The 13,061-nt window shown below is 36.2% G+C and overlaps 1 protein-coding gene across 1 annotated transcript in view; it reads left to right on the top strand.

Annotated features, from left to right (window-relative positions):
- The window catches only part of ZPBP (zona pellucida binding protein), a 33,136-nt gene that overhangs the window by 7,502 nt on the left and 12,573 nt on the right, over positions 1–13,061 (top strand). The window contains exons 3-5 of the mRNA XM_075495451.1: positions 2,078–2,203; positions 10,210–10,353; positions 12,228–12,446. Of these exons, the coding sequence (XP_075351566.1) occupies positions 2,078–2,203; positions 10,210–10,353; positions 12,228–12,446 (489 nt within the window). The remainder of the gene's footprint in view (positions 1–2,077; positions 2,204–10,209; positions 10,354–12,227; positions 12,447–13,061) is intronic.

Genomic DNA, 13,061 nt, shown 5'->3' with positions numbered 1-13,061 from the left:
AAGAATATTTCCACCTTCTCTGGGACAGACCATTGTGAGTATACTAGACTTGGCTCCAGTGTTCTTTTGAGATGCTGGGCAACATCTCTATTTTGAGGGGTTTTTTTCACCAAAATTTGGTTAAATACAATGCTACACTATTACAATCCTGCAGTTTAAAAATACCTGATATAAACATTCTTTTTTGGATCACTATCTAAGGTAAATATTTTTATAATGGAGATAATATGAACAAATTAAAAAAAAAAAGCAAAGAACGTTAATTAAAAGAGTAAGACTTTAGTTTGAAAGAAGAAGAAGAAGGTTATACCTGGTAGATATTTTTTAGCCATTATTTTCTATCAGATGCCCTTCTGTTATATTATTCCTATGATACACATTTACAAAACTGTCATGGAAATTTACAGTGGCAGGACAGAATTTACCATCTTGGCAGGTTATGATAATAATGAAACCATAATTTTGTTACTTTTTATTATGGATATGTAATTTTTTAAAATATTGCTGCAAGACAGAACAAAGCAACCTTGAGGAAATAAAAAACAAAATGTGAAGTGGGAGAGATACACAATGTATACAATTTTGCCCCAACAGACTATTACTAAAGCCAGTCAGTTAGTAAATTTTGAGAAAAAGTATTAAGGATTTGTAATGGAAAAAGACTAATCATATTGGCAGTTGCATTAACATGTGGAATTCGTATTAATTTTCATGCTTCAGGGTTAAAATCTGAAACACCACCTGTAAATTACATTTATTTCCCTGATATCCTATTGCACAATTGAAAATACATACTTTGCTATTTTCTGCAATATAAGGTACTGTAAAGAACTGGTTATTAGCTGGGATGGACATACCTCTTGATCTCAAGACTATCAAAATTCTGAAGTTATTCTTATATATTAAATGTTATATCTAAGTCTTTATTCTGTTTAAACAACTTAATACTGTAATGTGAATGTAAGTGGCTTTTCATTTTTTAATAAAAGCGAACAATCATACTTGGAGAGGAGAGAGAACTGTGGTGGCATTACTGCCAGTTGCCACAATGGAAAAGTGAAAACTGTTTTTCTGAGCATTAATCCCTTCCTGCAACAAATACTTAAACTGTTTTCCAGTTCCAGGGAGTCTGAAATAGTCAATGGTAAGATAACATTGTGGTAATTTGCTTATTTGATTCAGTTTTAATTATTAGTGAGATTCTCCAAATCACAAATGTAGTAGCTGTAATGTTTTATACTATACTGTAGTTTTCTGTGGCATTAGGGTAGCGTGGTACAGAGCATGGTATATTCAAGTTTAAACCTCACTAGAGCATAAATGTCTCTAGCATCCCATGCTTCTGAAGAGAACAAATGCCTTGCACAATGTCAGTGCGAAAGGAAATAAAACGAATTGTACACACTGAAATCCTGGATATTATGGAAGTGATTATGACTACACTACATAGTTTGTAGAAACAACTGAAGATCTAGAAGCACCTGTATGCTACAAATCGCATACAAGACATGCACACCTGCTTTACCATGGGAAAAGACTAAGTAAATCCTTACCTTACTCAGTTTGCTTCCTATCTGATTATGTCTGAATTAAACAATAGGCAGCTCACCATTTAGTGAGCTACAACACTAAACCCTTTTTAAGCAAATACATCATGCACTGGTAAAAGCCAATTGCTAATAGAATGGAAACAGCGAGCTTTCAAGTCTGAGTATCCTGCAACTTCACTCTCTCCATGTGTGTGTTGGAGACCAATTGAGACAGAACGCCATAGAAGCCCGTGCTTGTGAGAACCTACTAAGTGACGTACTCCGTTCAGAAGGATGTTACAGTGCATTGTGCTTCTTGTTTACACAACCAGATAAGCCTAGGACTAGAAAGAATTATCTTAATTTTTTTTTCCAGAGAAAACAAACCTGATATTTTGTATTTCATTTTGATGGTAGAGATAACAGAACCAGTGCCAAAATTAGAACTCCATTCAAGATCATTGTTGAACCACTGTCTTGAAATTTATATAGCTCACTGTTAGGATACCATTGATAAATACTTGATGCTAATGATTTTTTTTTTTCAGTTAAAGTTTATGTCAAGCTGAATCACAACAGTCCACGTATTTTATGTCTTACAAATCATCTGCGAAACTTAGAACTGATTGATCCAGTATTCCAGTGGAATGGACCAGGTGGTGGTCTTTCTTCAGGTAAGGATTTATTTTCTTACATGTCCCCTCGCACTCCCTCCCCTTCCCCCACTCCCCCCCTAAAGTAGCACAAGGGTTATAAAAGTGGGAATGTAAATGGAGAAGTAACTGAGGATACTTTGCGAGCGTTTTTATGTATATCGTATAAATTAACTTTCACTTTTCAGAAAGAAAGCTGTGAGATAACCAAACTAAAACACATTTTCAGATCTCTGTAAAGAATAGTGCCATCTGTAAAGAGTACTAGACGGAGCAGGGCATGTTGGATGCAACAGAGGCTGAGGATGACATTCTTTGCTGCACTGAGAGACAGCTGGGAGTGTTCTACAAGGACAGAGTAACAGGATGATAGGTGGTGTGATCTAGCCCAACTGCCTGCTCAATGACAGACTACCTTCAGATATGAAGTTGCTCAGGGCCTTGACCACTTGAGTTTGGGGAATCTCTATCCTTGGAGATTTTCTGTCTTTTCTGTGCAACGTGTTCCTCTTTTTTTCTTATTTTCAATCATAATTTCCCTTATTGCAACTTGTCATTGTTGCTACTTGTCCTTTTGTGGTGCACCTCTTAAAAAGTATGGGTTGTTCTTCCCTGTTATCTCCCCTTAGGTAGTGAAGGACTGCAATTCCCTCCTTAGACTTCTCTAGGGTAAAAATCCCAGTTTCCTCTGCCTCTTGTCCTATGCTCCAACTCCCTAATCATCTCAGAAGCCTTCTTGTTGACTTGCTCCAGTTTTTTAGTATCTGTCTTGTACTGAGGAGTCAAAACCGGACACAGTCTTCCAGAGTGCCCAAATGAGTGCTGAGTAGGGAGAGAATAATAACTTCTTTTGATCTGCTGGATATACTGTTGCTAATGCAGCCCAGTATGCAGTTACCCTTCACTGTGCAAAAGTGTGTTTCTGATTCATGTTCAGTTTAAAATCCACCAGGGCTCCCAGGTACTTTTTTGCAGGGCTGCTCCCAAGTCACCTGGTCCGCATCTGCATATCTTGCTGCTCGTGTTCTCTCTCAGGTGTAGGACTTTGCATTTATCACTGTTGAACTTCATGAGGTTTCTGGCAGACTGTCTCTCTAGTTGTGCAAGGTCCCACTGAATGGAAGCAATGTCCTGTAGTGTATCAGCCCCCCCGCCAATTTGGTATCTTTTGCATACTGGACAAGAAGGCATTCAGTCCTGTGGTGTAGGCCACTGGTAAAGATGCTAAGCAGTTCTGGTGCTTTTATCAGCCCTGAGGAAAGCTCTTCATCACTGGCTGCTAGGTAGACCAATCTTCAAAATGACAATGCAGACAGTTTTTCATCCATCTTGTATTCCACTTGTCTAGTCCATATGTCCACAGATGGGCTACAAGGATGTGATGGAGGATCATACTGAAATCCTTGCTAAAGGCTTTCAGTGTATATGACATCTACTGCTTTCCCCTCATCCTCAGAGGCAGTCATTTAATTCAAGAAGATGCTCGGGCTGGTCAGCCATGATTTGCCAATGGCAAATTGATGCTGCCTGTTCTCAATCACTGTCTTGGCATTCGTGTGTCTGGAAATGACTTCCAGCAGTTCTATCATCTTTGCAGGACCTGAGGTGAGGATGGCTGACCTGTGATTCCCTGGGTCTTCTTCCTTGCCTATTTTTACGGTAGATGTATTTTTTTGGTCTTTCTGGTCATTGGGGACCTCATCACCATCAAAACAGACAACAGTCATTAATTAGTCAGCTCCCTCAGCATCCTCAGGTATATCTCATTCTGGGCTACAAACCTGTATACGTCCAGCTCACTTAAGTCTCTAACATCACACTTCTCTCTCCCTGTAGCATCTCCCCTAAACTGTGGTAGAGCCTGGGGCAGGGCTGGAAAGCAGCCCTTGCTAGGAATGAGTGAAACAAAGGTGGCGTTGTGTACCTCACTGTTTTCCATGTCATTTTTCACTAGGCCATTCAGCCCCAATCAACCTGCGGTCAACATTTTTATTGCTCTTCCTCAATTGCATGTGTTTCTGTTGGCCCTTCACATCCCTTGCCAGTTTCAACTTCTGGTTAACCTGCTCATGGAGAATTTAAACATTGTTTTTCAGAAAGATGCCTTTAGTGAAATCATTGTCCTAATCTGCTAGTATGGCATGAAACCCCCGAATCATTGTTTCTACATGGAGTCTGTTAGGCTACTTATATATATGTTATTTTTCTCCCGTAACTAGGATTGTTTAGAGATTATGACTGGCTCATCAGCAATATCTTTCCACGTCTGAGCAGGGAACCTGAGTTCTGTTTTTTGTTTCCTTCCGTGTATGTCTCATTTACCCTTTAGTGTAATTTCATTTTTAAAAAGGACAATAAGCATTGTGATGAATTTATAAACATGTTTTATCTCTTCTTTTAGTTTACAATTTAGTTTATGAACCATTCATCCTTTTATAATCGCAGTGTTTCCAAATCCTTTTTGCTTTCCTCTTAGCCTATACTGCTGTCTATCAGAACTCTGTCCTTGGTCTTATATTTTCAAGTAACTTTTCCTGTTACACAATCTGAAATACCATTTACAGCATTGTGATTCTTCATTCTTAATCCTCTACATGCCAGCCTTCATTGTAGAGCATTTCACATTTAGATGACATCTAACACTACACTGTGTTTTTGCTCTGAATCTGATAACAGACTTCGCCCTCAGAAAAAACATTTAGCATTCTTTGCCTCAAAGTGGTATAGGTGGTTTTGCTTATACTTAGGCCTGTGGGCTGTGCCATTTTACATGAAACTGTTAATCTCCCTTGGAATGGATATATTCTGGTTAGCTGAGTGTCCTGCATTGTAACTGATATATTTTGACGCCCAGTCTGTGATGCATGACAGACGCAGTATCAGGTATATTGTCATGTGTTTAAGTACTGAGCTTAATCTGATCAGACAGAAGACAACCTCCTGATTCACAATTAACAAAAATTGCCTGTTTCAGTCCTCTGGCTTCTGTTTACTCAAACTGCAGTTTCAACAGTGTAGAACAGAAAACCATGGAGACCTCAGACTTCTTCCAGTTGACAGGTTTAAATCTCTTTGGGCACATTGCTTCAGTAGTATCCCAAGTTGCTATGTCAACCTTGGTTCACTAGCAAAAAAGCTATGGTGGCAGAGGTTCTTGGCTCTGTGGCAACTTCAGGTTTACTAGGTCCCTGTTGCAGCAGGCAGACAGGCAAAAAACATTTCAGTAAGAGAGGAAAACTTGTGTTTTCCTGACATAACTTTCTATAGTGATGAGAGACGTTTCAGAAAAATTATTTTTAAAAAGAGGTAATGAGAGGACTTCAGCTTCAGCCACCATAATTTTGGGTAAATACCACAAAGATACTTCTTAGTCTCCTAGGGCTGTTGTCACATTCATTTTTTTTTTGACTCGGAGAAAAGAAAGTATAGCAGACAAAAAGCTATTTAAAGTTTCTAGCTCATGAAATGTTTGCTGTGTAAAAAAATTTGATCATTCAGCCTCCTTTTAGAACAGGTGTAATCCTCTCTAAGTGGTAAAAATCATCTGGGTTTTAGTGTGACTAGTTAGTCTTCTAGTATCTATCATAATGAATTTCCGTAACAGCAGGAAATTAGGATTCATAAACCTTGCTTGATACACTATCTCATACTTTTTCAGTGTGGTTGTAGGAAAGAAAAGAATCCTTTCAGTGGAAATGTAGAATTGTGAATTGAGTTTTAGGGAAGACTAACAAAATACTGCTTCTAAGAACGCTTCAAAATGAATGCAATTATTTAAGCACAAAATCTGTTGGAAAAGAGCCTATCTTTCATTGTACTATCTGTCATAGTTAGAAAAATCAGATTCTCTTTCAGTCACACCAGCCCTTGACACACACCCTAAGAAGGTGTTTTGTGCCCCAAAAGTCTGTCTAGCTATATACATCAAACATCATAACTACAGTAAAAGCTCACAAAGAGCAGTAAACTGGGTCAGCTGTCCCAGCCGTGTCCCCTCACAGCTTCTTGTGCACCCCCAGCCTACTCGCTGGTGGGGTGGGGTGAGGAGCAGAAAAGGCCTTGACTCTGTGTAAGCACTGCTCAGCAGTAACGAAAACATCTCTGTATTATCAACACTGTTCCCAGCAGAAATCCAAACCACAGCCCTATACTACCTACTATGAAGAAAATTAACTTTATCCCAGCCAAAACCAGCAGTTGAGAGTAAGTTTTTCAAAATACACTTTAAGTGGAGGAAAAAAAAATCAAAATAATTGATTCTTATGTTCTGGATCTTAAAGTTTTACTGCATAAAACAGCATTTTGATGGTGTTCTGAACAGCTAAATAGAACAAAAAAGCGAAAGCATTTTGATCTTTTTTTCTGAATGCAGATATTGGAATAGGCCTGTTCTAGTCTGGAGAAAATGAACCTAGGAATTTGTATTTACAGGAAATCTAATGCTTTTCATACACATTGCCACCTAATATATCCACAGAAGGAATATTTTTGTCAGAAGATTGTGACTGTCCTTTCATAGGACTGAAAAAAGTGTGTGCTATAGTTTTGTAAAACAAAGCAACTGACAAATTAAATTTGTCACTCAGCCTCCCAACTACAAGCTAAACACCAGATATTCTAAAACCTACTATTGGTATATCAAACAGTTCTTCTGTGGAGAGGGAAGGAAAGAAAATCAGAAGAAATATGAAGCTGCTTTTCGTAGATGTGTATATCTGTATACTCATGCTGTCGTTATAACTGATAACATGACTTATACATGTTTCCTGAGAGACTGTCAGAGTCCTGTCTGGACTACAAAACAGAGTGTGTTTCATTCCTATGAAACTTTTCAGGTGAACTCAAGTTTATGATATACCGTGTTAGCTTCTGTTTCTGTACATGTGTAATTCATCACTGAAATTACCTATTTGGACATCTTTAGATATTGCATATTTAAATTTGAACATGTTCCGTAGTTTAATCTGAAGATTAGAATTTAGGATCTGGATTGATAGCTGTTTCTAAATGTCTGAAAAATCTGTTTCTGAAAAGTCCACTGGCCTGATTCTGCTGTCATTTACTTTTGTTCTTAATATATAATTTCAAAATACAGAAGCTGTTCTGCTGTAAAACTGGTCTGAATAAGAGATGGGGTGGGAGGATGGGGAGTAACTATTTTTTGCCCTAGAAGAACTGGAAGGAGAATCAATCATCTGTTGGTTTTAAGTGTAGTAAACCAAGAAACTAAAATATAGGAACACTTAGTTTTAAATATAATTATACAAGGGTATGGGAAGTTAAGGGATTTAGTCTCCGTAAGTTAATTCTCACAGGAATAGCTCTGTTTTGCATCCTTCTAATTCCTGAGGATCCTGGAAAATGGTCTAGCTTCCTCCTTAGCATGAATTAAAAAATAACTTATGTTTTGTTTTAAATCATGCCAGTTTTCACTGATTCCAGGGAACCTCTGAACTTGATCACATTGCTTTTTTGTCCATCATGCATGTGAAATACCTCCTGTGTAATACAGGCACATTACATCATATAATGTAATTCACAGCACAAAATGTGATATGAAATCCTGCTCACCTGTCTTACTGAACCTGCTGCAGAGGAATAACATGGAAAAATATGAGATTTAAGAAAGGGGTGGATAGCTTAATCACTTCTAAAATTTCATTTTAAAGCTAACAGTCTGTTTTGTGAACCCAAATTCATCTGAATAGGCAGTATTCATCCAGATAATCCCATGGAACAAGGCATTTTAAGTGTGTCTTCTTTTATAATGCTAGGAAAAAAAAACCCAAACAACCGAACAACATGACATGCTATTGATTTCATGATCCAAAAGGAGATTCTTTACACACAGACATACCATTAAAATAATTAATGGTTACTATGTAAACATTCTGATCTTTTCTGGTACATGAAGCATTCATTGTTCAAGGTAGGATAAAATTCTATAATAAACTCAGTGACTCAATCCATCAGAAAAACACTTTAATTTTCTATTTCTGTTGATATACCATCAAAAAATATTTGTGACCACATCTCTTCAACTGGATTTCCAAGCTTTGTCTTTTGTAGACTTCTTGTCATCTTTGCAGTGCACTAGTGCATTCTATAAGTATAGCAAAGCTGTCTGTGATATATCTTAAAGGTGCTCCAGCTATTCAGTCAGCTAATGGTGTTGTTGCTTTTGGCCCACACAGGGCAGTTGCATATGCCAAAAATCAGAACTATAGTTCTTAAATCTATGCTGTTTTTCTGACAATATTAATCTGATAGCTATTCCAGCATACAGTAGCAAATGACATCCTAGTTTATAGACTTAGCATCCTGAGTAGTTCATAATCAGATTAAAAACCTCTTCATCATCCAAAAAATGAAAGACACTGTGCCATTAATGTGAGAGCCTAGGCTGATATGGAATCCCAAAGCATTCTTGTCAAAGAATTTGCACTTTCAGTCTTTTTAGTATTACTTTTTAACCAGCACTTGATTTTTTTTTAAACACAGTGATATATATGACAAAATTAAGTTAATTAAAAGATTGAATGGTTTCTTGAGGAACAAAGTTGCCCTACACCCTCCTGCCAAGTATGTAAAAAGATGCACTTCAATCAGGCCATTTTTTTCCCAATATCTTTCTGAAAATGGCGTACCAGGAAAATCAGTGTGCATCTACAGTAACGTGTTAGTTTGAATAGGAGTGTGGCTTTGAAGTTAATTGCTTGACTGTACCCACTCACCACATTTTGTTTGGATCATGGTCTGGTCTTTGAATGCACAAACTGGATTCCTTTTGGATGAAGCTAATTGGAAAGGTTTGCTTCAAGAAATAATGCGCACTCAATGTGTAAAACCAGATTAGGACTGGTCTGAAGTAAAAGCCCTAAAATGTGTGTAGTATAGATCTCATGTCCTTAGCATTGATTTTTTCAGTCTAAAAATATGCTGCTTTTGCACCACACTAATTGTCTAAGCTTCCATCGTCTATATAAATGTCTAAGTTATTTAGGTTGTTAAAAAGATTTTTGGCATCTGAAAATGGAAACAAAAATCCATTCTCAAAATATTTTATTGAAGTAAGTATTTTACCTTGAAGTCTATTATGATCTACTCTAATCTAGGGGTTCCCAAGGTTTTCTTTGACAGCTGCCAGCAAGATGGCCTGCTTATTACTATTTGAGAAACCCATATCTATATTGTTACTGCCTGAGGACTTTTCAAGTCAGGAAAGGACTCATCAACTGTCATCATGTAACCCACATGCAGGCTACATGGGACAACTGTATGGCTCATTATCAGTGCCCAAATCTGACCTTAAGCAGGGGTTTCCTTTCTCTTTAAAAATCTAGTTAAAGAACCATGCTCATGATTTGTCCTTTGAAGTAGGATCCTACTTCCTCTCTGCCTTGAACTAAGGAGTTGTGTTAAGACTTTGGCCACTGTAACAATGCATATCTTTCCATACAGAAGGATTATTTTACAGTCTTAAATGTACATGATCCTCATTTTGGCATATACATAAAATTTTTTTGGAAGGTCTGTTATACAATATTTGCTTAACTTGAACATTCTGTCTTGCCTACTTTGAAGTTTACTGCAAGTTAAACACCACCAGCAGCTAATTAGGACAAATCATGAGGCAGTTCCCGAAGACTGAAAGGTTAGTAGTCAGTTTGACTATATAGAGGTATAAAAACAGATTATTTGCCCACTTCGTCCTTTTTCCCTGGGATTTTTTTGCTCTTGGAAGTAAGTATTGGAGGGAACAATAGATGTCTGAGATCAAATAAAAATAGGTTTCTAGGACTGCTTTGTCAACCAATACTTAAAAACACAGCAGCAATAAGGCATATTTGTGTAATGCTGAACTGTGTGACACCCCATCAGCTTCAGTTTCTGAGTTCTGTGCCTTCAGCTGAATCCATAATATTATTATTTTGTGCACAGCTTAACAGTAAATGACCATTTGGACCCTTACTTTCTGCATTTTCTCGTGATAACAACTAAATTTATTTCATTTTTGTGTTTACTAGAAAATAGCAGTGTGCAAATATCACCAACAGGAACTTTAATATTGAGACACTTCAACCTGAGTGGAGTTTACACTTGTTCCATCATTTATAAGCTAACAGCAATGCAACCAGATAAAAACCTCGTAATAAAATATCTTATTTATGGTAAGTTATCAATCCAGGTAAGTGTGTTGTTGCCTTGAAAAAGTTTTATTTTTTAAAATGTGTGTTGCTATTTTTAAATAAGTAGGCTTATTTAGAATTTAATTTGCAGAGATAAAGACATTCTGTTTCTCTGGGAAATTCTTTTTAATATTAGTTACTACCAGGCAGTTCATTTAATGTCATTTACAGAGCCTTAAATGAAGCTCAGTGGCTGACTGAGAAACTTACAAATACAGTTCTTTTTAAAAAAGAAACATAAAACATAACGAAATGTAACAAATCGAATAGTCAGTAATCCTTAATAATGTTAAACTAGTATAATTTTAAACTGAATTATTCTTTATGAGATTAATTTTAGCACAGCTGTATGGATTTATTTCATACGTTAATGCCTTAATTATTACCTGATTGTGTTTTTTAAGTAAGTGTCATTTAATGATTTAATGATGTAATATTTATAGCTTATTCTTTTCTGTTCTGATTACATTTCCTTCTGTCAGCAGGTAATAAAATCTTTGATAAAGTGAAAGATTGTAAAGGCCACCTTATTTATTCATTACTAGCTTTCCTTTTCTTCTTTCAAGGATACTTTATTCTTGTGGGGATGTAGGTAAGAGCTCCTATTACCTTCAGCAGGAACTACATCTGATCTTGAATTTAAAATGCATACCAGTGATCATTTAGTAACATGGTAGAGCACAATAACCTAAATTAACCTCTGATGTAAATTAATTTTACTTTGGCACAGTGGCCTTCATACAGAATAAGTATGACTTTTAGCAGCTAGCTTGCTTGACAGAACTGAAAAGAAAAATTTTCTCTGAAACAGTTTTGATGGAAAAGGCTACAGTTTTCAGTAATGCAGACTTAACATCCTTCAGTAAGGATCCAATCTGAATGTTAGCATACAAAATAAAATTTTCATACATATATACAAAAAAATCTGGAATATGCAGCAGCAAGGGAAAGGAAATGGGGGAGGCAAAAGCAAAGTAGAGGATCTAATGAGCTGTCTTAATTGGGTACCATATTTTGGATTTCTGCTTCTTCTTTCAGCTGGTTCAGTTTCTGTTCCTTTGTTCTTTCTTCCCTGCCGCCCCCTTCTCCTTTCTGTGATTATACCCACACCATGACCCCTGTTCTTCATTCTTTTACTCCTGTTTTCTATATAACATTGTGCTCTGTTATCTTCAGCTTTGGTGGTTATCACAAAATAGACTGGTTATCACAAAATAACTAGAAACATGCATTTTATGGTACATTGGCTTATTTGTAAAAGATGCCCAGGTGTGCATTTAGCTTCACAGTAAAGGTAAAATAGTTGATCCATCCATAAAAGTAAATTTCATACCTATATGAAAGCTTTTTCAGTTACTTGTGCTCACAGAGAAGGAATTCCTGTTCATCTTATTAGTTGCATTTTCTATTGATCTCTGGGGAAGAGGATTCTGTTTTTAAGCCCTTTAAAATACTTTTCTGATAGTTGATTAAAATATATATAACATACTACTATAACTGGCCATAATGTGTGAGATGAAATATGTCACATACTAAAGGGTACTTTGTATGCTTAACCTTGGCTTTCATAATCCTGATCCCTTTACTGTAATCTCCTGTTGCTTTAAAAATTAAAAAATTCCAATAATAAAGAGTAAGGCTTACCTATGGATATAAATAAGAATTGTAAAAATCTCTTGTTTCCAACTGGCCCAGCATACACTATTTTATAATTAAAAATTCTCTGGGGGTGCAAAATAGGTTTTGTTTATAAATTAAGAATTTAAATTGGCAATTTTATTTTCAAATACAAAAATTACTTTTCTTCTTTTTACTTCATATATGTTCCTCATAATCTTCCACATTTTTTCCTGCAGCTTATTCTGATCCTAAAAATTACTATGAGTTCACAGCCCGGTATCACGCAGCCCCCTGCAACAGTTCTCATAATACTTCTTTTGAGAAAGCATTGCTTCAGATACTAAGCAAACTTGTTGCTGAACTTTCTTGTGAGGTAACATTAATTAAGTCAGAATGCCATCATGTAAAAATGCAGAGAGGAGGTCTACAGAATGAAATCTTCTTTACATTTTCAGGTAAAAATCTGCCTTGCTTTTAAACAATGGTTAGAATTTTTATAGTTAATGGAATGTATTTACTGCTTATATGCAGAAAGTATTATAAGGGTTTAATAATAAAGTTTCTTGATTGTAAAATGCTTCAAAGTATTACATGTGAAATTCATGTCAATATAAAAAAAGCTGATCTACTCAAAAGTGCATATTTTACATTATTTCAGAAGAGCTTTAGAACTTTTTATAGCTGTGGATAGATCAGTAGGTTTTTAATTTTGTATCATAAAACATTATCATGTCTCTTGTTGCACACTAACATAGGAAGGAAGGTGATACAGTGTATTCTGTAACTCCCCAGATTTACCTTCATCTAGCCACCTAAAATAGGTGTATAAATCACTCCATGGATGTGCCATGGTCTTTATAAACAGCTTCCAAATGCTAGACTAAGACTGGATGTCTAATTTTCAAGAACTAAATTTAAATGAGATGAACCTCAGTACTTTTCCTTCTTTAAGTGGCAACAATAGAAGAGGGAGATTTCATAATTTTCCATTTCTTTAAAACAACAGGAGCCTAAAGGGGAGACCTGGGTAAAACTGAGTTGCCAAAAATATTGAGTTCACTTGATTTAAA

Source organism: Mycteria americana, chromosome 2 (assembly GCF_035582795.1).
Source record: "Mycteria americana isolate JAX WOST 10 ecotype Jacksonville Zoo and Gardens chromosome 2, USCA_MyAme_1.0, whole genome shotgun sequence".
Lineage (NCBI taxonomy): Eukaryota > Metazoa > Chordata > Aves > Ciconiiformes > Ciconiidae > Mycteria > Mycteria americana.
The sequence above is the reverse complement of the archived record's forward strand: the minus strand, read 5'-3'. Positions and strand labels throughout refer to the sequence as shown.